This window comes from Miscanthus floridulus, chromosome 8, assembly GCF_019320115.1.
Source record: "Miscanthus floridulus cultivar M001 chromosome 8, ASM1932011v1, whole genome shotgun sequence".
NCBI classification, from domain to species: Eukaryota; Viridiplantae; Streptophyta; class Magnoliopsida; order Poales; family Poaceae; genus Miscanthus; species Miscanthus floridulus.
Window position 1 is genome coordinate 180,613,663 of NC_089587.1, and position 22,410 is coordinate 180,636,072.

The 22,410-nt window shown below is 44.2% G+C and overlaps 2 protein-coding genes and 1 pseudogene across 8 annotated transcripts; 2 read left to right on the plus strand and 1 right to left on the minus strand.

Moving 5' to 3' along the window:
• Positions 1-644: 644 nt before the first annotated feature.
• LOC136477645 (protein phosphatase inhibitor 2-like) lies at positions 645-3,422 on the plus strand. 4 transcript variants are annotated; one of them, XM_066475876.1, is made up of 5 exons: positions 645-994; positions 1,768-1,867; positions 1,943-2,058; positions 2,167-2,328; positions 2,985-3,422. In XM_066475876.1, the coding sequence occupies exons 2-5, from the start codon at positions 1,839-1,841 to the stop codon at positions 3,107-3,109; spliced, it is 432 nt and encodes a 143-aa protein (XP_066331973.1). In that variant the 5' UTR covers positions 645-994; positions 1,768-1,838; the 3' UTR covers positions 3,110-3,422. The 4 variants fall into 4 exon arrangements, with proteins under 4 accessions (XP_066331973.1, XP_066331974.1, XP_066331971.1 ...); XM_066475877.1 differs by having other exon boundaries at positions 1,793-1,867; XM_066475878.1 differs by lacking the exon at positions 645-994 and adding an exon at positions 1,118-1,136 and having other exon boundaries at positions 1,793-1,867.
• Positions 3,423-4,238: 816 nt separating this feature from the next.
• On the plus strand, positions 4,239-7,238 carry LOC136474175 (transcription termination factor MTERF5, chloroplastic-like). 4 transcript variants are annotated; one of them, XM_066471768.1, is made up of 4 exons: positions 4,239-4,824; positions 5,256-5,346; positions 5,432-5,678; positions 5,762-7,238. In XM_066471768.1, the coding sequence occupies exons 1-4, from the start codon at positions 4,709-4,711 to the stop codon at positions 6,832-6,834; spliced, it is 1,527 nt and encodes a 508-aa protein (XP_066327865.1). In that variant the 5' UTR covers positions 4,239-4,708; the 3' UTR covers positions 6,835-7,238. The 4 variants fall into 4 exon arrangements, with proteins under 4 accessions (XP_066327865.1, XP_066327866.1, XP_066327867.1 ...); XM_066471769.1 differs by having other exon boundaries at positions 4,240-4,824; positions 5,256-5,359; positions 5,457-5,678; XM_066471770.1 differs by having other exon boundaries at positions 4,242-4,824; positions 5,256-5,305; positions 5,457-5,678.
• A 1,489-nt stretch (positions 7,239-8,727) lies between these two features.
• On the minus strand, positions 8,728-10,878 carry LOC136474176 (uncharacterized; annotated as a pseudogene).
• Between the last annotated feature and the right edge of the window lie 11,532 nt (positions 10,879-22,410).

The window sequence follows — 22,410 nt, forward strand, 5'->3', positions numbered from 1 at the left end:
CTCCAGGGCACCGAGGCGGAGCTGTGGTCGGCGACCGAGCGCGTCGACGCGTTCACCGCCGACTGGAAGGACACCACGGACGGGTGGCGCGCTAGGGAGAACGCGCTGCTGGAGCGCACGCGTGGCGCGGAGGAGGAGGCCGCCGCCGCGCGGGCAGAGAGCGCCGCCGAGATCGACGTGGCGCGACGGGCGCTCGCCGACGACAACGCCGCGGGCTGGAGTAGGCGGTCGAGGAGGCTAACGTGGCCGTCGAGGAGCTCGAGGCTGCGACCGGCGACAACGTCGGACTGCAAGAGGCCGTCGCGGAGAAAGAGCGCGCCCTGGAGGCTCTGTGGCGGGAGAACGAGGGACTTAGGGCCAGCGAGACCGTGGCCAGGGAGCGTGCCGAGGAGCTCCAGGGCCAGCTCGTGCGCAGCAAGGAAAGAGCGGGAGATCCTGCTGGTGGAGAAGTGGAAGCAGGAAGACGCGCAGGGCAAGCTGGGCGTTGGAATGTTCCTGGACTTTGGGAGGAAGAGGAGAGGGAGGGAGGAAGAGGAAGGAAGGGACGTGCTGCTTATACGGGCGCGGACAGGAGGGAGAAAGGGAGGAGAGGAGGGAGAAGGGTGGTGGGGCTTACAGGGGCAAAATTGTCTTTTCACGTGGCAGTTAATGGTTCACGGATGGAGAATCCAACCGAATGTCATATAAGGAATAAAAAATGAAGTCGGTGTCAAATAGAGAACAGAAATTGTCTTTTCACGTGGTAGTTAACAGTTTACGGATGAAGAATCCAACGGAATGTCATATAAGGAATGAAAGATGAAGTCGATGTTAAATAGAGAATAGAAATTTTTTAAGGACCCAGAACGGAACGGCTCATTTAATCGGTGTGAAATTCTCTCTTTTACGTTTCCTGAAACAGCCCGGCGACCGTCCTCTCCAGGCCAGGTTCCGCGCTTCCTCTCGCTCTCGCTCCTCCGCTCATTCCTCCACAGACCACCGGGGGGCTCACAAGGTAATCTTCCGCCTCCTTCGCTCTCTTCCCCTCACGGCCGTGCCTCTCCCCAGTTGTCTCAATCAGGAAGCGCGCACATATCTTTCGCCTGTGCGGCCCAATCCCTAGGTTCTGCGGTCGTCGTCGTCTGCCGAACGAATTTGTGAGCGTTTCGTATCGTTGTTGATGCTCGTCTGCTTGGCATCGGGCACGACCATGTGTGTCATGTGGCAGTGTTCTGTTTCCCAGTCCGTCTCGGCATTGATCCCCATCCGCGTTTCAGTGGGTTCAGGGTTGGTCTGGTTTGATTAGTCATTTCTGCAAGCGGGGCGAATGGGGTGCGATTCTGGTGGGCGTCCTTTATTTATCTGTGGTGTGTTGAAAGATTAGTGACATTTTTCTTCCTTCGTGCTGTTTTCTCTTATTATTATTGTTATATTCTTTTAGTTTGTGTTGGTTCTACCCATAGTTTGATTGATTGGTGAGTAATTGTTGATTTCATGTTTTATCGGTGGTGCTAATTCCTATGGAATCGGATGCGCCCTTGGCTGTACTGTGTTTTACACGTTTAATGTTTTGTTCCGATTGAATAGTGACTGCTTCAGCTAAGAGTTCACAGTTCCACCCTCATATTCTGTTCTATTTTGTGATTTTATTATCTGTTGGTAGATGTGGACTTGTGGAGTTATGTAGGTTTCAGTAAATACTAAATAGTGATGTTCAGGATGATGTCTTATTAGATCCTTGATCATCCCAAGGTGCCTGGGATACATTATATTGACTTCCCTTTGCAGATGTTTACCTGGTAACCTATTGCAGATTCTGAGGTTGTTTTCTTGAACTGCCGTGCATTTGTCAGAACACAATGAAAGCTAGAGAACCCAAGAAGGCAAGGTTAGTGGTGCTGTCTCGACTTCTTTTCTGACATAATGGTTTGCCCAGCAAAATACCACAATTGATGTGTTCCAGGGGTCGTGTCAAATGGGATGAGGAGAACTTGAATGACATTGAGTCAAACAAACCAGAAAGAGAGAAGATCACCGAGCCTAAGACACCTTACCACCCTATGATCGATGAAGATGAAGGTACTGAATCTGGGGTTTGCAAACTGAATCCAGATTGCTGCTTTTCCATAATGCATCCACTATCCATTCTCAAAGCGCATGAATATGATGACCCACTCTGATGAGCAGGGCCTGTTTCACCGTTACGTCTCAGTGAAGATTCAGTGGATAAATCTGCTCATGCTGATGCCATAAAGACTGCTTTAGCTGAAGCTGTTTCAAGTGGGAAGATTTTTGACGGAAGTGGTTGGGATAGGTGTGACAGTGAAGAAGACATAAAACAAGGGAAAGGTTATCAATTTGACATCTTTCTTCAATTATATCCTATTATGCATTTCAATGCTCAAGTTGGAGTACTAATAGCTCTTCTTGCCAGCATCGGTTGCTTGTGCAAATTCTTTATCATCCTGTTGCCATGTCACAATTTTTCTTCTACCCTCCTTTTATTTTTGCCATAAATCCAATGAAGCGACATATGAAAGGAGATAGCATAAGTTTTTAAGTCTCAAATGATCTGATTTTATGATATGCTAATGTAAATTTTACAGATACCTTTAGCACACTCTTCAACTGATTTACATTTCTGGATTCAGAAGATATTAGGACATAGAAACAACACCTCAATAATATAATGATCTACTCCTGTGTACAGTAATATCAAGTTCCTTTCAGCTCAGCCTGCTCGGTTTTGTCTTCACTTTAGTCAGGACTTTTTCTAATGCACCGTTTTAACTATTAACCGCATGGTGATAATAGACCAGAATTTCTCTACTGCAATGAAAAGATGTGAAAGCAACTTGGTTTAATACAGTAATTAGCTGCTTTTATAGTTAATAAACAATGCTTCATATGAGATCATATATGGAGAAAGTTTGCCCCGTGTCTTTTTTTCCTATCAACTGTTTCGTGATCGGAGCAAGGAAAAACTAACACATTCCCTTGTGTAGCTTTTGAAGAGCACCGGAAGGTTCACTATGATGAATACCATAAGATGAAGGAACTGCTTCAGAAGGGAACCAGGAATGATGACTCAGATGAAGATGAGAGGGAAGTAGGCAACAGGAAGGCTTGAAGGTTCTGTCCCGGTCTGAACTCGGGATTATGACTTAGAAAATCCACGGTATCATGAGAAGTGTGTTGAGTACTTAAGGACTACTAGACGTACTTGCTATGCATAACTGCTTGTCATTTTCTGCATAAAACTTGCCAGTTCCCTCCCTTAGCGTAGTACGGAAGTTTATGGCTTGAGTAAGGCATCTTTGTAAATTGCAACGGAGAGTGTTCCTGTACCCAGTCTTGCCCAACCAGAATGCAAGCTCGAAATTGTAAGTACGTACGAACTATGCTATCCATGAATGGACCGTATCCTTGCTGGACGAGCATCAGGGCCTTCATTGAGCCGTATGATCTCTTGGCGTGTGCGTGTATACTTGAGCAGGTTGGTTACCTGGGTGTAAATTTGGCGTACACACTCGCTGACCGTTCATGGATCTGCTATACTCCCTCCATCCTAAAATAGACATTCTCAGAGTAACTTCACAAGCTTGGCTATTCTTGTTTTGGAGGCTATTTTAGAATTTGTATAGTAAAAAGTAGACTCCAACATATGCTATGTGGCTTTGTAAACTAGAAAGTTAGCTATCTCTTGGTTTTCGGTTGCCATATAAAACCAACCATGAGCGCTAGCTATCTGAAGATGAGAAATAACAAGGTAGTCTGTTGTAAATCTCTTCTTTTTTTAAGAAGCCTTTTATTTTATAAAATGACTAAACTATATAATTTAGCTACTAATAATTTTAGCCAAGCTGTTAGAGTGGCTCTCACTTCTCGAGAAATTAAATGCTTTTAACTTTGACTAAAGGTATACAAAAAAATATTAATATTTATGATGTATAATTAATATCATTAGATAAGTCACTGAATATATTTTTATAATAAAAGTGTTTAAAGATATAAATGCTCTTAGTATTTTCTACAAATCTAATCAAAGTTGAGAAATGTTACCAGCATGTATCCCATAGTGACTACTATTTTGAGATAGAAGGAGTATGTAACATTTGCAAGGCACCTTTGGAGTGTGCGAACTTTGTAGGGACTAGGATTTCTATGGGATTTGTGAGGATTCAAGCGGGAATTCTACAAGTCGGTCTTATACTCTTACTCCCTCTGATTTTCTAAAGGATATCGTTTTGGACAGCGACACGGTCTCTAAAAAACAACATTGACCGTTACTTTTTGCTAAAAATATTTATAAAATATAGTCAATATATACTTTTTTAAAAATAAAAGGCAGAAGCTCTGCCGCTCAATTAACGGTCAATATATACTTTTATGAAACTACATTTCAAGATGAATATACTTATATTATTTTTATATTTTCAAACTCAACTAAAAAAATATTTATAGTTAAAGTTAAAAATGTTTGAACATCCTCGAAACGACGTCCTTTATGAAATCGGTGGGAGTATTAAAAATTCAGCCGCATTAATGAACCGCCCAGAGGGGGGCCAAATATTGAATTGGCAGTAGCTGAGGGGTCTATCTGGGAAAACAACAAGATAGAACAGAGGCGGAAGCACAGACATTACCCTCGCCTCGCCTCAGCCTCATCGACTGTCGCTTCGCTCCCCGGCTCCCCGCTGTTGCGGTGCTTCGTCGTCCCCTCCCGGCAATGACCTGCTCGGAGGTGCCCCCGCGCCTCGAACTCCTCCTGGTCACATGCCAGCCCCGCGGCCTGCAGCTGCCTCCATGGAGGCTCAGCCTGTCGAGGTCCTCCTCTTCATGCAGGTAATCCCGTTTCCTTCCCCTTCGAAGTGTGTCCTCTCTCCTCTGTAGAGCGAGGGTGAGAGGTAGGGCGGTTGCCCCGGGTGGGTCTCCTTCAGTCCTTCCTCTAGGATAAGCTAGGTACCCGTCGGCGTACGTGTCTCTCCTGAATTCCTAGCTATACTCCACTGTGGTACTGTGCATTCTAGTTTTGCTGTTTTGGGGACTGGGTTTGTTGGAGCTGTGGTAACCAGCTTAAATTACCTCAAGAAAGCTTCAGTGAAATCAAAATTAGCTGGGACAAACCCCTTGGCATAGTTTGCTTAGTTGATTGTAAACGTACTACCTGTTTGCTGGCCCTGTTCTCCTCAATGATTTTCGTAAACTTTATCCACACACCACACTCACTAATTGTTGGTTCCTGTGCACTAATTTGTTGTCCTCTGTTCATGCAGATCTTGCACTCTTGTGTCCCGCCAGCTTCCAATTTGCAATGCACAGTCATGTGAGATCACCTGTTCATCCCAATGTTTTTTCTCCATAAAAGTACGCCGGACAGGCAATTTATCTTCCTAGACCCCAATGTTTTTTCTCCATAAAAGTACGCCGGACAGGCAATTTATCTTCCTAGCGTACGGAATTCCTCTATGATGCAGATGCTGATGATTTATGGGTGCCTGCGCCTCAGAGCCCTGCATCTGTTCGGTCAAGATTGCTTGCAGCAGAAAGAGAGGAAGCAAAAGCTGTTCTGTCCCTGTTTTTGAGACAGAAAGGTTTGCGAAGCACGCTAGCTGCACGGATTGTGAATAAATCAGATGGATTCATTGAGCACCTGGTCTCAAAGCTCCAGATTGCTTACAGATCTCGATATGCTGAAGGTTTTGTGGCTTTTACTATGGTTTTCTGTATATGTATGCCTTCTTATTGGTTCTGGACTTTTGACAACCTATTTATTTTTCAGGAAGGGAGCTGAGCACACCTGAGATCAGAGATGCTCTCATTCCCTATCTAGAAGCTCTTTCTAAAGAACATGGCGATAGTTTGGTCGAGGTGGTGGAAAATTTCCCTGATCCTTTCTCTATGGAAAGGGAAGCCTTGTCTTCATCAATGCCATTTACACCCACAAGCTCAAATAAGCAAAAGGCAATTGCTCGAATAACCACGGCAACCTCAGGGGGTGCCCTCCCTGAGCTAGTCCGCTACCTACTAGACCTCGGCATGGATCATGAGGAGATCAAGACCATCGTGCGCAAGTTCCCAGCATTTGCATACTACAGTGTGGATCGTAAGATCAAACCCCTGGTGGAGCTACTACTTGAGCTTGGGGTGTCAAAGTCCAGCATACCAGGAATCATAAAGAAAAGGCCTCAGCTGTGTGGCATCAGCATGTCAGATAATCTTAAACCGATGATGGCTTATTTGGAGAACATTGGTGTCAACAAAGCTCAGTGGAGCAAGGTGATTACCCGGTTCCCTGCACTTCTCACGTATAGTAGGAACAAGGTGGAGACGACTGTGAGCTTCCTTACTGAGCTAGGAGTTTCCAAGAAAAACATTGGCAAGATCCTGACGAGATGCCCTCATCTCATGAGCTACAGCGTCGATGACAATCTCAGGCCAACAGCTGAGTACTTCTGGTCGATCGGTGCAGATGCTGCATCTCTTATTCAGAAGAGCCCACAGGCCTTTGGTCTGAATGTCGAGGCAAAGCTGAAGCCGATCACAGAATTCTTCCTGGCAAGGGAATTTAGCATCGAGGAAATTGGCCTTATGACAAACAGATTTGGAATTATTCACACACTAAGCTTGGAAGAAAACTTACTTCCGAAATACGAGTTCTTCCTGACGATGGAGTACCCAAGGTGCGAGCTCGTAAAATTTCCACAGTACTTTGGGTACAGCTTGTATCAGCGGATAAAACCACGGTATGCTCGGATGACTGGCTGTGGGGTGAGGTTGATTTTGAATCAGATGCTTTCAGTCTCAGATGACAGGTTTGAGAAAATTTTAGAAAAGAAGAAGACTGGGCTTTGAAAAGACAATAATTTCAGATTAGCACAACGTTGGACTTCATTTGAGAAGAATCACTAAAACCATCAAATTTTCAGAGCACGTAGCTTCTTATTGTGGGCTTGATGGATCTGCAAAATTCAGAGGCGATTTGATGTACAAGTGTAGTCTGTAGTTAACTTTTGTGAGGTATTAAAATGCAACTTTGGCAAGTACCCCAACCAGAACTGCCAGTTGCAGTGGGCGAGATTGCTTGGTTCTCATTTAGAGCAACCACAATGTGGTTTAGAAGTGGTCCATAGGCATTTAAATATTCACTACAGTCTGGCTGAAACATTGCGTGAGTAATCCATAGAGTAGTCTATAGCTAAAGCTACCCATATACTTATGGACTGCCCATAATACAATAGAAAAATAATTCTTTCTTCCTCTCTCTTCTCTTTCCCTGTCATCTTGCTGGCTTGCTGCCCCCTAGGAAGGGATGATTGATTTCTTTAACATTCTTTTATACCAAGTGGGACCCACCTCTATGGACTCCACGTTGTAGCAAAATACATAACTATGGTCAGCTGACACCGGACCCATCTTTATGGACCATGTACGTTGCCCTTGCTCGTACTACCAGTTAGTTAGAGTACTCATCATGGTTCATGACAGTAATACCCATCATGGCTCATGGTATTTGTAGCCTGTTCAGTTAACATATAAATTTGTTGAACAAAACAGCATAAATTGGTCCTGATTTTTTTTCGTATGGCCCGTTAGGCCAGTCTCAATGGGGTTTCATGGGGGATTCATGCACAATTAATAAGGTGTCACGTCAGTTTTTTTGCATGAAACTGGGAGGAGAGAGAAGGGATTCGTTTCATGGCCACGAAACTTACCCGCACTGTTTCCAAAACTTTGAAAACGCCGTGAAACCTACACTGAGGCCCTTCCTTCGTTTCATCGCGACTTTTCTTCTCCGGGACCGTGCGTTCTTCATCGTGACTCCGCAGGGCGCGGTCGCCAGACCGTCGCGGGCGAGGCCGCCCGACGCGCTCGCTCGTCCGCCGGTCGCGGGAGATCCGCCTGCGTGGGCGGGAGCTCCGCAGGGCGCGGCCGCCGGACCACCGCGGGCGAGGTCGCCGGCCGCGGGCGCTCGTCCGCTAGTCGCAGGAGATCCACCGGCGCCGTTCGTCGTGAGCCGTCCGTCGCGAGCTGCCCCGTCGCGACTCCGCCCGCCACACGTCCTCTGCCGGTCGCGGGCGCCGCGAGCGTGAGGGCTCCGCCCGCCCGCCGCCATGCTCGGCCTCCACTCCATGCTCGACCTCCAGGCGGTGACGAGAAGGATGCGGGGAAGAGAGGGAAGATAGGGATAGGTGGGACCCGTGAATAGTAAAATAAGGGACGAAATCATGCCATGAAACTTTGCACCGTGGGAGAGACCCGTTTCATATCAAAGTTTCACGTGTTGGAAACTGAGAGATGAAACTCTCCATTGAGACTGCCCTTAGCATTCAAGCTCATCTCCCATAATACAGTTTCACGAGCTGTACTAGCACATAATGGGCTATGCGTGGAAGTTTGAGCTGATACACCAGAGACGAGGCCGGGATTTATGAGAGTGTTTGGTTCAGTTAGTGGTAACGCAAAGGGAAATGGATAACACTGTCATCAGAGCTGGGATGCTTGATTGCAATCTTTGTTTGAAAATGAAAATGGAATCAGATAACACTGATTACAAACGGTAGTAAGCAAGCTGATGTAACGGTAACTGCATACCATATGCAATGGGGTTGCGATACATTTTAGTGAACCAAACAGTATGTATACAGTTAACATCAGATTCTCCAGAATAAATGACATTCTATGTAGGTCCCACAGAAAGCATATGCATATGGCGAACAACTGTACATAACAGGGCAAAGTCATCACTGAAATCATAAGATTCGCTATATCACTGAAATTATAAGGGATCAATAATCAGTGCACTGCAGCCAATGGTTGTACATGATACGAGTTACAGTGCACACAGGCACACTAATACCACAAGTTTAGCCTTCGTCAATTTGTCAACAGGTACCGGTATCACTCGCCAAGGTTGATTAAACACAGAAACACAATTTCAGACAAACCTGTTTCCTTTTACATCAATAATGTCTTCAGTTCCCCCGATGCCAGCACTTCAAAAGATGTTCCTTCCTGTACCTCGGTGCTCGTCTTCAGATCACAACGAAAGCATCAATGCATCAATTGGCCAGCCTGATCCAAAGGAAGCAGGTTAACAAGGAAGCAGGTTAACATATACATACTTATGTTGAAGTTCAGACCTTAATTGCTTAATTAGTCAACAGTATATGATATGACTAAAGGGTTCGACTTTGTTACAGAAAAAACTTCAGTTTGTGTATATTTTATGCTAAAGTAATAGTAGCTCCAAGGAGACCTGATACCAAATTTCAACAGGTCTCAGTTTTGTGAACACAACTAATTAGGTGCAGCTTCACAGACTGAGCAGCACAGACAGCAATGACTAAAACAGTACATCGATTCTACTCTAAAGCAGTAAAGGTTGAGGGTTCCCCATATCTATATTTCATCAATGTTGCACACAGCTTTTAACATCCAGAACCACAATATTACTAATGCAACACAAACAATGGATTAAGAATTGTAAAAGGAGGCATTGCATTGTCATCTGAATTCTAGAAGACGGCACTGACAGTAATGGCAGAAATAATTTCGAATGCAACAAAAACAAGAACTGTGCTTAACTCTACAGTACTTTAAGTCAGGGGCACTACATCAGTTAATAACCTTCATTTGAGACATGGAAATTGAGAAGAGACCGTCTTCTAGCGTCGGACATTGAGCATCTCCTTGGCCTCCTCCTGCTCAACCAGCAGGGAATCGCTGGCATACTTGCTAAGCAGCTCCTTCTTCTTCCTCTCTAAGACCATGCGCTCAATTTCCTTTTCATCAGGTAGCGGCACATGTGCAACAAATTCCCTCCCAGCCTCCTCGCCTTTCTCCCTCTCCCTCTTCTCTTCTTCACGCTTCCTCTCCTCTTCGACCTCCTCCTCCACCCCCTCAAACAGCACCTCTCTGGCAGCCTCCCCGCTGCGCCCTCCAGCCGCAGCCACCTCACCGCTCACCACCCCCTTCATGGCCTCCCGCCGCACCCGCTCCACGCGGTGCCACTCTGAAACGATCTCCTCCCGCATGCGCTTCTCGGCAGGGGCCTCAAGGCGCTCTAGCACGCCGTCCTCGTCGTCGTAGTATCCGTAGTACCCGGCGTTGATGCGCTTGTGGATCTCGTAGCGGGTGCGGCGCTTCCTCATCTCGGGCGGCTTATCGAAGAGCTCCCGCACGCCAGGGAGCTTCCTGGCCGCGCCAAAGTATCGGTACCCCGGTCCGCGGCCCGAGGGGTTGGGGACGGCGACTATGTTGCCGTCGAGGTCGGTCATAAGCGGCGCGTTGGAGCTGCGGGAGTAGTCGCGGCCGCCGAGCTCGACAATGCGGCGCTCCCAGTGGCCGCGCTCGCGGAGGAGCTTGTTGATCTCGTCGTTGAGGTCGCGGAGGCGGTGCTCGCCGAGGCCCTCGTTCTGGATCTCGGCGACCTTGGCGCCGATCTCGCGGAGGATCTCAGAGCGCCAGCGCTCGGCGTCGGTGAGGTCGCGGCACTCGGAGGCGAGGTAGGGCCGGCGCTCCCGGGGCTTGCGCTTCTCCTCCTGCTTCATCGTGATGAAGCGGTTCAGCATTGACTGCGCCTTCTCCTCGTTGCGAGCCATGGCGGCGGTCGGGCGGAGACGGCGGCCGGCGACCGGCGGCGGCGGCGAGGTCCTCGAGCTGGGCGAGGGTTTGGGGCGAGAGGCGGGCGGGTTCAATTGGGGATTTTGGGGATTGGATTTGAGTTGGGTCCGGACTCCGGAACCGTCTTCCTCCCTAGTCGGTTAGCGGCGTCTTTTATCCAACGGTCCAGATTGATGGAGACACAGATATGCAGCGGAGCTCATAAATTTCAGCTCTCCACGAAACCACGATCGTGTGTGGTAAACTAGTAATCGTGTGCCTATGGCAGCAACAAATGTTTCAGAATCACTAATTATTAATTATTGGTTCCGTTTGACTTACCTATATTCGACTTGTTCGACTTATTTTTTTAGTCGGAACAGTATTTTTCTCTCACAACAATTCAGCCAGAACAGTGTTTTCAGCCAGTTTCAGTCAAAATTTTGCCAGCCGAACAGGGCCATTACGACCGAATTGTCATAAGGAGAAATGTTTCTCATTTTTTCTGTTAGTCTAGAAAACAACTAAAAACATGTTTTCTTCTAATTTTAGTTTTAGTTTTAGTTAAAGAATTCAGAGAGCTAGCCAACTAATTTCACAAAGCGGTTATATTCATGAGAGACGTTTTCAAAGGAAATATAAACCTGAAACGTTCATATAAAAATCTAGAACGCCACCAAACACGCTCATGTGATTTCTTAACTCTTGTCGACTTCTTCATCCTTAGGCAACATCGAGCTAATAAATTTGAGTATCGTACACCTAAACCATACTCAAACTTTGTTAAACCCACTGGATATTTGATTGTGCCAATGACTACAGCACACTCATGATGAATAAATGTATTTAGATGCCACCAACACTGACTATGCATCACCCATTTGTTACCATTGAACCTCATCCTCACTCATAAGATTCTCTGCTTACCTACGTTGAAGTTAGGGTTTATAGTCAAGCTCGAAAAAAGGTTGTTGGTGCCAAATTGACGCATTGGTAGTAACAGGTGTGGGAGCGAGTAACGAGGTAGCATAAGATAGTTTGGGGCAAAAACAAGGTGTCAACTATAGCAATGTAGCGTTGCGGCTATAAGAACCTGCCACCAACACTACATGGGAAAACCGGATCTATCTCCTACAACTAAAAAAAACAAAGTGTAGATATTTTTTAGTGTGATATTTATTTTGGTTCATCCGTCTGTCCACGCCTGCGATCCCACGATAATTATGCATGGAAGAAAACAATAATTATGCATGGAAGGAAACAAAAATCATGCATGAAACAATAATTATGCATGGAAGGAAACAATAATCATGCATGGAAGGAAACATCAGTGGTGCCAAATAAAAGATGTGCAGGTTATACATGGTGAGACTGGTGAACCTTCAATTTCCTAAACGAATATTCCCACCATTAGTATATAGGTCCATTCCCCTACGTTTCTTCGTGCTCCCATTAGCATATAATATGAAAGTATTGCTGTGTTCATCACCACTTTCAGTTGACTACTCCCATTAGCATATACTTCCTCTACCCAAAAATATAAGTCGCTATGGGATGCGTGCAGGTCAAACTTTCTCAACTTTGACTAGGTTTATAAAAAATACGTGCAACATTTATATCTCCAAATAAGTTTATTATGAAAATATATTCAATGTTTTATGTAATGATACTAATTATGTATTATAAATATTAATATTATTTTATATATAATTGGTCGAAATTAAAAAAAAGTTAACTTCTCGGGAAGCGAGAATGGATTCTATTTTGGGACAGAAGGAGTATATGAAAGCAGTGTTGAAAATATTTTAACAATCAAGTTCGTCTCTGTCTGATTGGTAAGCTTAGACATCATAATGGTATCAAAATTTTTGACTCTCATGGATACCCTCATGGATCAGTGCAAAGCATCCCAATCCTACAGCATACACAAATGACAACCTTAAAGTTATGATATTTTCAAAGGGTGGACAATAAAGATCATCTTAGACGTTCTGGTATTAGAGTATATACATACAGACACATAGGCATCGTGGTGTTTGGATCCAGGACTAAACTTTAGTCCCTGCCACATTGAATTTTTAGATATTAATTAGGAGGACTAAATATGAGCTATTATAAAACTAATTACATAAGTTGTGGCTAATTTGCTTACCAGCGCCGTGTAAAGGATGGTATGAAGATGTGGTGGAACTTATTCGTGAATTTATTGGCGCACGAAAAAAATGGATATCAGAAATCTCTTCCTGTCGGTATAAAAATGATCTTAGCTGCATCACGGAAAGATCTACACAGTAGAGTTTGTGAGCCATGACGCCACGCTCTCTGTGACTGTGTAAATTTTATGAACTTAGCTTTTTGGATTAAATATCACTTTAACGTCGGTCATATACTTTTACAATATTATTATCTTATCGTGCGATCCGTGTGTTTTTAGTACAAAAGCTTAGTTGTCCTGTAGCAACGCACGGGCACGAACATATTTACATATATACTCAAACCTGTGTGTACATGATTATATGAAGATGCAACAGAACTTATTCATAGATTTATTGGCGCATGAAATAAATGGATATCATAGAATTCTTTTTGCTGATATAAAATATTATCTTAGCCGTATCACGAAAAAGTCTATACAGTAGAGTTTGTGAGCCTGCGACGTCGCGCTCTCTGTGACTGTGTTAATTTCACGAACTTTGCTTTTTGAATTAAATGTCACTTTGACATCGGTATTTAATTTAACCGTATTGTTATCTTATCGTGCGATCCGTATGTTTTTAGTACAAAATATTTAGTTGTCCCGTAGCAATGCACGGGCACGATCTAGTACAATTAAAAGACTCGAAGTTTAATTTCGATGCTATTTTTTTAAAACTTTGGATCCTTTAATGATATAGATCCAATTTTCTCACACTATAGTATGCCATCATCGATTTGTTGAGATTGAACTTCATGCTCGCTCATAAACTTCTCTACTTACCTCTGGCAAAGTTAAGGTTCATTGTCAAGCTTGAAAAAGATTACCGATAGCAAATTGACCAACTGGTGATAACGGGTACGAGGGTAGCAAAAGATGGTTTTAGGGCAGAAACAAGGTTCCAACTGCCAACCATGAGAATAGAGCGTTGCATCTATAAGAACCTGCCACATTCACGAGAGAAATGACTCCTCATCTAGATGGCACCAACGACTCACTTTCTCCGTCCTTAAATATAGTGCATTCTGGCCATTTTCAGACAAAATAAGAGAAAGTGCAATAGACGCATGTACCCTTCACTTACACCTAATGTATTGAAATTTGATTCTTTTTTGCATGATTAAAGGTGGACTCTTAGTCTCCTTTATACAAGATATGGCAAGTACATGAATTACTTTCCTTATACAAAATAACCACGCATTTTATTTAAGTAGTATCTTCTTGTTCCCCGAATACACTATGTTTGAGGACAAATTTCAAATGCCAGAATGCACTAAATTTCAGGACGGGGGAGTAGAACGCCATTTCACTGCGGAAACAAGTTTTAACAACATGAGGAAAGAAGAGGACCTCCAGACCATTTCAAGGCCCACATAATTACTTCAAAACTACCCATGATTCATGTAAACTTTCTTTAATTCAAGAATAACTAAAATTACTATCAAGAATTTATTGTGAAATTTATTGTTATTGATCCTGATATAGTTTGCACTCCCCGTTTTAAATTATACTCAACTTTTGTTTTAACCTAAGTCAAATTATCTCAACTTTGATTGACCAAGCGCGTGGACGGCCCTGAAAATGCAGCTAATCCTGTCGTAGGTTTTGGTGAATTAATAACAATTATACAAATGTGGAGCTCAAAATCCCCCAAAAGCATGAAGAAAATGTGAAAGGAGGGTGAGGTGCTACGCTCACATGTACCTTTCTAGCAGCACGAACCCGTTTCGAGGTTACTAAACTGATGGCAAGTCCACGACGATTGGACTTGGAGACCATGTCAGTCCATGATTGGATTTGGCGTTGCCTCCGCTCACTCCGTAGTAAGACTGTCTCCGATAACACAACCCATCCCCAAAAATGCGTTGTGCACAGTGGATAAGTGGAAAAAAATAGCCTCCAACTGAGTATGCAAACACAGCACGCATTTTAGGTCGGAGGCGACGCGGAAGGCAAATAAGCGTCATCGAGGAAAGACGACGCAAAAATCTTGCGCCCGTAGTGGTGGGCCCGCGGACGAGATGATGGCGAGGACCGCGGCGGGGCGCTTGCCTAGGGCCGCCGCCAGGGGGCGCACTCGCCGTAGCGCCGCCGGCCGAGGAAGGGGCTCCCGCGCCTGTGCAGGGGGGCGGGCACCGCGGAGGCCCGGTCACGGCTGCGGACACCGCCGAGGCCTGGCCGCATCGGAGCGCCGGCGGGCGAGCACCGCGGGGGGGGGGGGGGGGGGGGGGGGGGGGGGGGGAGGGAGAGAGAGAGAGAGGCGCACGACTAGAGGAGGAGAGGGAGCGCCTCCTACTGGTCGGATCCGAGCGCGGCGGCCGTCCTCCTCGCTAGATCTGGGCGCCAGGAGATGGAGAGGAGCTGGTGGTGGTGCGCGGACGGAGAGGTGCTGGTGGTGGCACCAGGAGACGGAGTGGTGCCGGTGGTGGCGGGCAGCCGGCCTCCTCGCCGGATCTGGGAGCCGGGAGAGGGAGCGGTGGCGAGCGCAGGTGGAGAGAGGGAGAGGGAGAGAGTGCGCGCGCACGAGAGAGGGGGGGGGGGAGAGGGGGAGATATTTTGTTCCTGTAGACGAGGCTGTTGGAGAAAGAATTTTTTGGGTGGGTGGCCCAGTAACTATTCGTGACCCAATTCTTAGAATAGGTCTTGTATTTAGGTTTGTGCTGTTGGAGATAGTCTAAGTATGCAAGAGGTCAGTGGAATAGGGCTTGGATGGAGCCAAACCATAGCGGACCAGGTGGCAGTGGCGACATAGGAGGAATTGAGTGGAGCTGAGAGATGAGCCGGGTGTAACGACGATCTTACTCCCATCCTTTGTGACCTTGCTAGCTCTCCCTGTTGCATGGCTGCACCGGTGCAAATTCCATTATGAACAATTTTCACTTCTAACCCATGTGAATTGTGATGGATTAATTGGTGTGCAGTCAAACTAGTCCTTATGCAATGTTTGAATCTTGCATATAGAAATACAGAATAGGTAAGTTAGTCACACGTTCATTTATTGAACATTTTGCATGAGCATGTGGCACGTGTTGTGGCCAGGGTTAGTTTGTGTATCAGTGCGTGAATGTGTGAGTCACATGCACGTACAGTTTGCTTATTTAGTTGGTGTTAGTGCTACTCGTCAGGAATAAGTGGAGTACAACGAAAAGAGCTAGTAGGTAGGAATTGCATGGGCACAACGTAGAGGTGGCGTGGCTTGTGTTCAGGCTGGCCCTGGTGGGAGTGCACGCAAGTCTCTAAGCGCGGATCGTACGTGTGAGTGCACGCAAGTCTCTAAGCGCGGATCGTACGTGTGAGTTCACGCAAGTCTCTAAGCGCATGAGTCTGCAACCAGAGGTATGTGCTGAGTCTGCAACCAGAGGTATGTGCGTGCAACCTTGGTTACTTCAGTGCATCTCATGATTTTTCAATTAGCCTGATTCAGTGTTTAATACCATGGTCCATAGGATAGGCGATTGTGATACACCTCCTACGAGTAGTTAGGAAGGAAATGCAATGCTGTAAATAGTTTAGGATGCAAAGCAAACTCATGATCTGTAAGAACGTTAACTGAATGCATCCTTGCTGAAACAGGGAAGAACCACCTTGACTAGTTTATCACTATATCTCGCATCCTAGAATTACTCTGGTTCTATTATCTCTACCTGAAAGTTGTTCTGAATACAAGAGGACTAATGATTCATAATGTTGTAATCCCTCAAAAGCAAAACTCAAGGTTTAATTGTGATCTGTGGATGCTTGGCCTGAGAGGCTGGGAACGATCATGAGCGGCGTGTAGGAGCTGTCGGAGTAGTCTGGTGTCGCCGAGCTCGACGATGCTATCCAGTTTATTGATCTAGCTGTTGAGGTCGCGGAGGCCTCCTTCGTTGATCTAGCTGCTGAGGTCGCGGAGGCGGAGGCCCGATGCTCGCCGAGGTCCTCCTCGATCTGGAAACCGGCGATTTGCCGAGTGCCGAGGCTTTGCCGAGTGTATTTTATCGGGCACTCGGCAAATACCGTGTTTGCCGAGTGCCAAATAAAATACACTCGGCAAACAAAAACACACGGCAAAATACGTCTTTGCCGAGTGTTTTTTTCTGGCACTCGGCAAAGAAGCTTTTTGCCGTGTGCATTTTTTTTGCCCTCGGCAAATCATTTTTTCGAAGCAATTTTTGAGGCCCTAAATGAATTCAAATGAAAAACTTTTCAACTACAAAGTTGTATAACTTCTCAAGATCTACAAAGTTTATTTTGGTCATTTCTTCATTTGACAAAGCGACAATAACGTTGTTCATAAAATCTACATATCTCATATCTCTCATATTAATTTCATGAAAGTAGAAGATACATATATAAGATCTGTGAACAATGTTACTACCACTACGTCGGATGAACAAATGACCAAAATAAACTTTATAGATCTTGATAAGTTATGAAATTTTGTAGTTGGCAACATTTTGATTTGAAATCATCTGGTCATGCAAAAACGACGTTTGAATTTGAAAATTTTAAAATTTGAATTTTTCAAACGACCTCGGATGAAAAAACTTCCTAAATGAAAATTGTAGATCTCCAAAAGTTATGAAACTATGTAGTTGACAACTTTTTGATTTGAAATCATCTTATCATGCAAAACTATGTTTGAATCTCTCAAATTTAAAATTCAAATTTTTCAAACGACCTCGGATGGAAAAACTTACTAAATGAAAATTGTAGATCTCAAAAAGTTATGAAACTTTGTAGTTGACCACTTTTTGATTTGAATTCATTTAGGGCCTCAAACAAGCAATTTACTCTCAGTTTGCCGAGTGCCTTTTTTCTAGCACTCGGCAAAGCCGTATTTTGCCGAGTGCCTATGTTTTGGCACTCGGCAAAGAGGTATTTTGCCGTGTGCATTTTTTTGGCCCTCGGCAAATCAGTTTTTCGAATCAATTTTTGAGGCCCTAAATGAATTCAAATGAAAAACTTTTCAACTACAAAGTTGTATAACTTCTCAAGATCTACAAAGTTTATTTTGGTCATTTCTTCATTTGACAAAGCGACAATAACGTTGTTCATAAAATATACATCTCTCATTAATTTCATGAAAATAGAAGAGAGATATATATGATTTGTGAACAATGTTACTACCACTATGTCGGATGAACAAATGACCAAAATAAACTTTGTAGATCTTGAGAAGTTATGAAATTTTGTAGTTGGCAACATTTTGATTTGAAATCATTTTTCATGCAAAAACGACGTTTGAATTTGAAAATTTTAAAATTTGAATTTTTCAAACGACCTCGGATGAAAAAACTTCCTAAATGAAAATTGTAGATCTCCAAAAGTTATGAAACTATGTAGTTGACAACTTTTTGATTTGAAATCATCTTATCATGCAAAACTACGTTTGAATCTCTCAAATTTAAAATTCAAATTTTTCAAACGACCTCGGATGGAAAAACTTACTAAATGAAAATTGTAGATCTCAAAAAGTTATGAAACTTTGTAGTTGACCACTTTTTGATTTGAATTCATTTAGGGTCTCAAATAAGCAATTTACACTCGGTTTAGTATAATATATTGGGAACTAAAACGGAATCTAGACACAAGTGATAGTGTGGTGTAGTGGTAGAGGAGGTTTGTGCGCAGCGGGAGGTCTTGGGTTCGAATCCCGTCGGCCGCGTAGCCGTGAAATTTACGCGAAAAAAGCCGGAGATGGATGGGCGCTGGCCGGTGGGGGCCTCCCCCAATTAAAAAAAAAATTTCATTTTTTTTGGGTAAAAATTCCCATTTTTTTCGGCTTTTTTTTCGGTTCCAACTTTGCCGAGTGTCGGCACTCGGCAAAGGCTTTGCCGAGTGCCCGACAAAAGACACTCGGCAAAGACGTCTTTGCCGACTCTTTTTTTGCCGAGTGCTCTTTGCCGAGTGCAGCACTCGGCAAAGCCTTTGCCGAGTGCAAATTGGGCTTTGCCGAGTGCCCCTGGCACTCGGCAAATTCACTGAGTCCAGTAGTGCTGACGCCGATCTCGCGGAGGGCCTGCTCCTCCCGCTTCATCCTGATGAAGTGGTTCAGCATCCACTGCGCCTTCGCCTCGTTGCGAGCCATGGCAGCTGGTCGGGTGTTGACGGCAGCCAGCGACGGCGACGGCGGCGGCGAGGTCCTCGAGCTGAGCGGGTTTGGGAAGAGAGGTGTCTAGTTTCAATTGGGATCGGGTGGATTCGCTCATTGGCTTGACGGCAAGTTTAATATAAACCAGGTTCGTGCCCGCACATGGCTATGGGACAGTTAAACTTTTATACTAAAAATACATGGATCACACGATAAAATAATAATACTGTAAAATTAAATACCGACATTAAAGTTATATTTAATCAAAAAGCAAAGTTCATAAAATTAACACAGTCATGAAGAGCGCGACGTCCTTGACGGTACCGTCCTTCAACTGTAAGCCCATTGCATCCTTCCATTCGTTCTTGGCGGTATCTTTCACCATGCTCTCATCTTCCTTATACTCTGCATGGAGCATTGTATATTGCAAAAACAATTGTGTCACGTGTAATACAATTCTTTATGATTGTAACCTCCAAACGCAAGGACTTGAAAAAAAAATCCCTATTTTACCTATATAGACAAGAGCTTCTTCTCATAGTGTGTCTGATCGTCCCGGTCGCCACACTCTTTGTGCTCCATATTTGTTGTACATAGTAGAAGTTGTAATAAGGTTGCACATTTGTTAGCTCGTCAGGTTTCTAGTTCACATTGCTCGGAGGTGTGGCGTGTTACTCCAGCATGTGTGTATGACTTGATCATGGTTGAGGCTTCGGCCGGCTGATATATGAAAGGCAAGCAATTCACACAAAAAAAGCCTCTATCACCATTTGGATGGCAGAGATATATGTGGCATGTTTTCAAATATACTGGAGGCAAAATAGCCAGCCTGTTTTAGACTCCTCTTCTTTTTAGGACTTTTCTATTTTACATAATGACTAAAATAAGGAATTTAGCTAGTAGTTTTACACAAACTCTTAGAGTTGCTCTAACATCTCCATATCATAGTTTGGCTCCTTACCAGGTGACTCATCCCTATCATTACTTTGTCCGGTGGGGACATGTTCTTCCATGGTTTCCTGCACACAGTAAATGGAGATAACATAAAGTCATCAACCTAGATCCTAGCTGATAACATAAATTACCAGTTCTTGAGTAGCAGATCACATAAATTACCAGTTCTTGAGTAGCAAATTTGTTATGTCAGTGAATAAAAAAACTATGCCTATTCGTTCTCGAGTTGCCAAAATCAGTTTATCTGATCACACAAACGCAAGATAGGACAAGTAGTACATATACGTGCCTAAATCATTTTCTCTGATCCACACTACAAGCTGATGTTCACTGCCAGGTATTGGATAAGCTGAAAATTTCTAAGGACACAAAAGGATCACGTTACAGAGAGTCTATTGGGAATAATTAAAGTGACCTTGTTGAAAAACCATTGCAGAGACCATTGAAACTATATTTGGTATTTTTTTTTTAAAAAAGGATGGATGTTCTCAATGACCTGGACAGACAACTCACTGAGGATGTTCTCAATGAGTTGGCAGCAGAAGATGCACTGCATGAGGAATTTTGTCAGCTATCCTTGAATGCAATTTCAACAAGCGATAAGACTGATTGCATCAAACTCAAAACTACAGTCAAAGATAAGACACTGTTGATCCTAGTTGATAGTGGCAGTACACATAGCTTCATAAGTTCTCAGTTTGTCTTGATGGCCAATCTGCAAACCATCCCTATAGCACCCAGGCAAGTGCAACTACCAAATGGTGCTAACATAGTTACTAATCAGCTAGTTTCCAATTTGCAATGCTATTGTCAAGGACAAAGCTTCAGAACAGATATGGTGGTCTTGGATATGCAGTCATATGATGCTATACTAGGGTGTGACTGGCTCAAGTCACATAGCCCTCTGGAATTCGATTGGCAGCTCAAAACAATGAATTTTGCTGAACAAGGCAAGTCTATCACTCTGCAAGGCATCAGGAAACCTGACTTGCAGTTGTCATCGATGTTAGCTACTCAACTGTACAATGCATCCAAAGGCAATGACATCTGGACTTTTGCTTTGGTTCATCAAGAGGCCCACAAAGCTGACCACATCACTCAGAAACAGCAAGCCCACCCAGAGGCTTTACAACACCTATTGGCACTGTACAAGGATATCTTCACTGATCCACAGTGCCTCCCACCTAGAAGGGCCTATGATCATGCCATCTCATTACTGCCTGGCTCCACACCAATCAATGCCAAACCCTATCATTACTCTCCACTACACAAGATAGAGATTGAAAACCAAGTGCAGCAACTATTACAAGCTGGCCTGATTACACAAAGTCATAGTCCTTTTGCTTCCCCTGTTCTCCTAGTTAAGAAAAAGGATGGTACTTGGAGATTCTGTATCGACTATAGAAGACTTAATGACATGACAATCAAAAACAGATTTCCAATGCCAATCATTGAAGAAATCTTGGATGAGCTTGCAGGAGCCAAAGTATTCACTAAACTAGATATGAAGGCTGGCTATCATCAGATCAGGATGCTGCCAGAGGATGAATTCAAAACAGCATTTAAAACCCATCAAGGGCACTACCAATTCAAAGTTATGACTTTTGGATTAACAAATGCACCAGCAACATTTCAGTGCATCATGAATGAAATCCTTAAACCATTCTTGAGAAAATTTGTTCTAGTTTTCCTAGATGACATCCTCATCTTCAGTCCCTCCATGGAAGCTCATGTGGACCATCTTGAGCAAGTCTTTGCAACTTTGAGAAAGCACCAGTTGTATCTCAAGGAATCTAAATGCACTTTTGCCAAGGATAGTCTAGAATATTTAGGGCATATTATAGGAGCCCAAGGAGTCTCAACTGATCCCAGCAAGATTAAGGATATGCTCAAATGGCCATGTCCCATAGACAATGACTGAACTCAGGGCATTCTTAGGCCTCACAGGATATTACAGAAAATTTGTCAAAGATTATGGCAGACTGTCCAAACCTCTTACATAAATACTCAGACTCAAGGACATTTGTTTGGAACCAGCATACTCAGGCAGCATTTGAGGCACTGAAAATAGCAATGACTCACACACCAGTATTGGCTCTGCCAAATTTCAATGAGACCTTTACAGTAGAAACTGATGCTTGTGCTGATGGTATTGGTGCAGTACTGATGCAAAAAGGGCAACCTGTTGCTTATTTGAGTAAAGCACTTGGAGAAAAACACAAAGGACTGTCCATTTATGAAAAAGAATTTCTAGCATTGATCATGGCAGTAGACAAGTGGAGGCATTACCTAGAAAGGGGTGAATTCTGCATACAAACTGATCATAGATCCTTAGCTTACTTGAGTCAACAAAACCTTCACTCTGACATGCAGAGAAAGGCTATGACCAGGATGATGGGCCTCCATTTCACAATCAAGTACAAGAAGGGCAAAGAGAACATGGCAGCTGATGCCCTATCAAGGGTAGGTCATTTGATGGCACTACAAGCAGTATCCACAGTTCAGCCTGCCTTGGGTCCAGGAAGTCAAAAACTCCTATGTTACTGACTCTCAAGCACAGGAGATGCTCAGAACTCTAGCCATAACCAGTCCTGACCACCAGGGA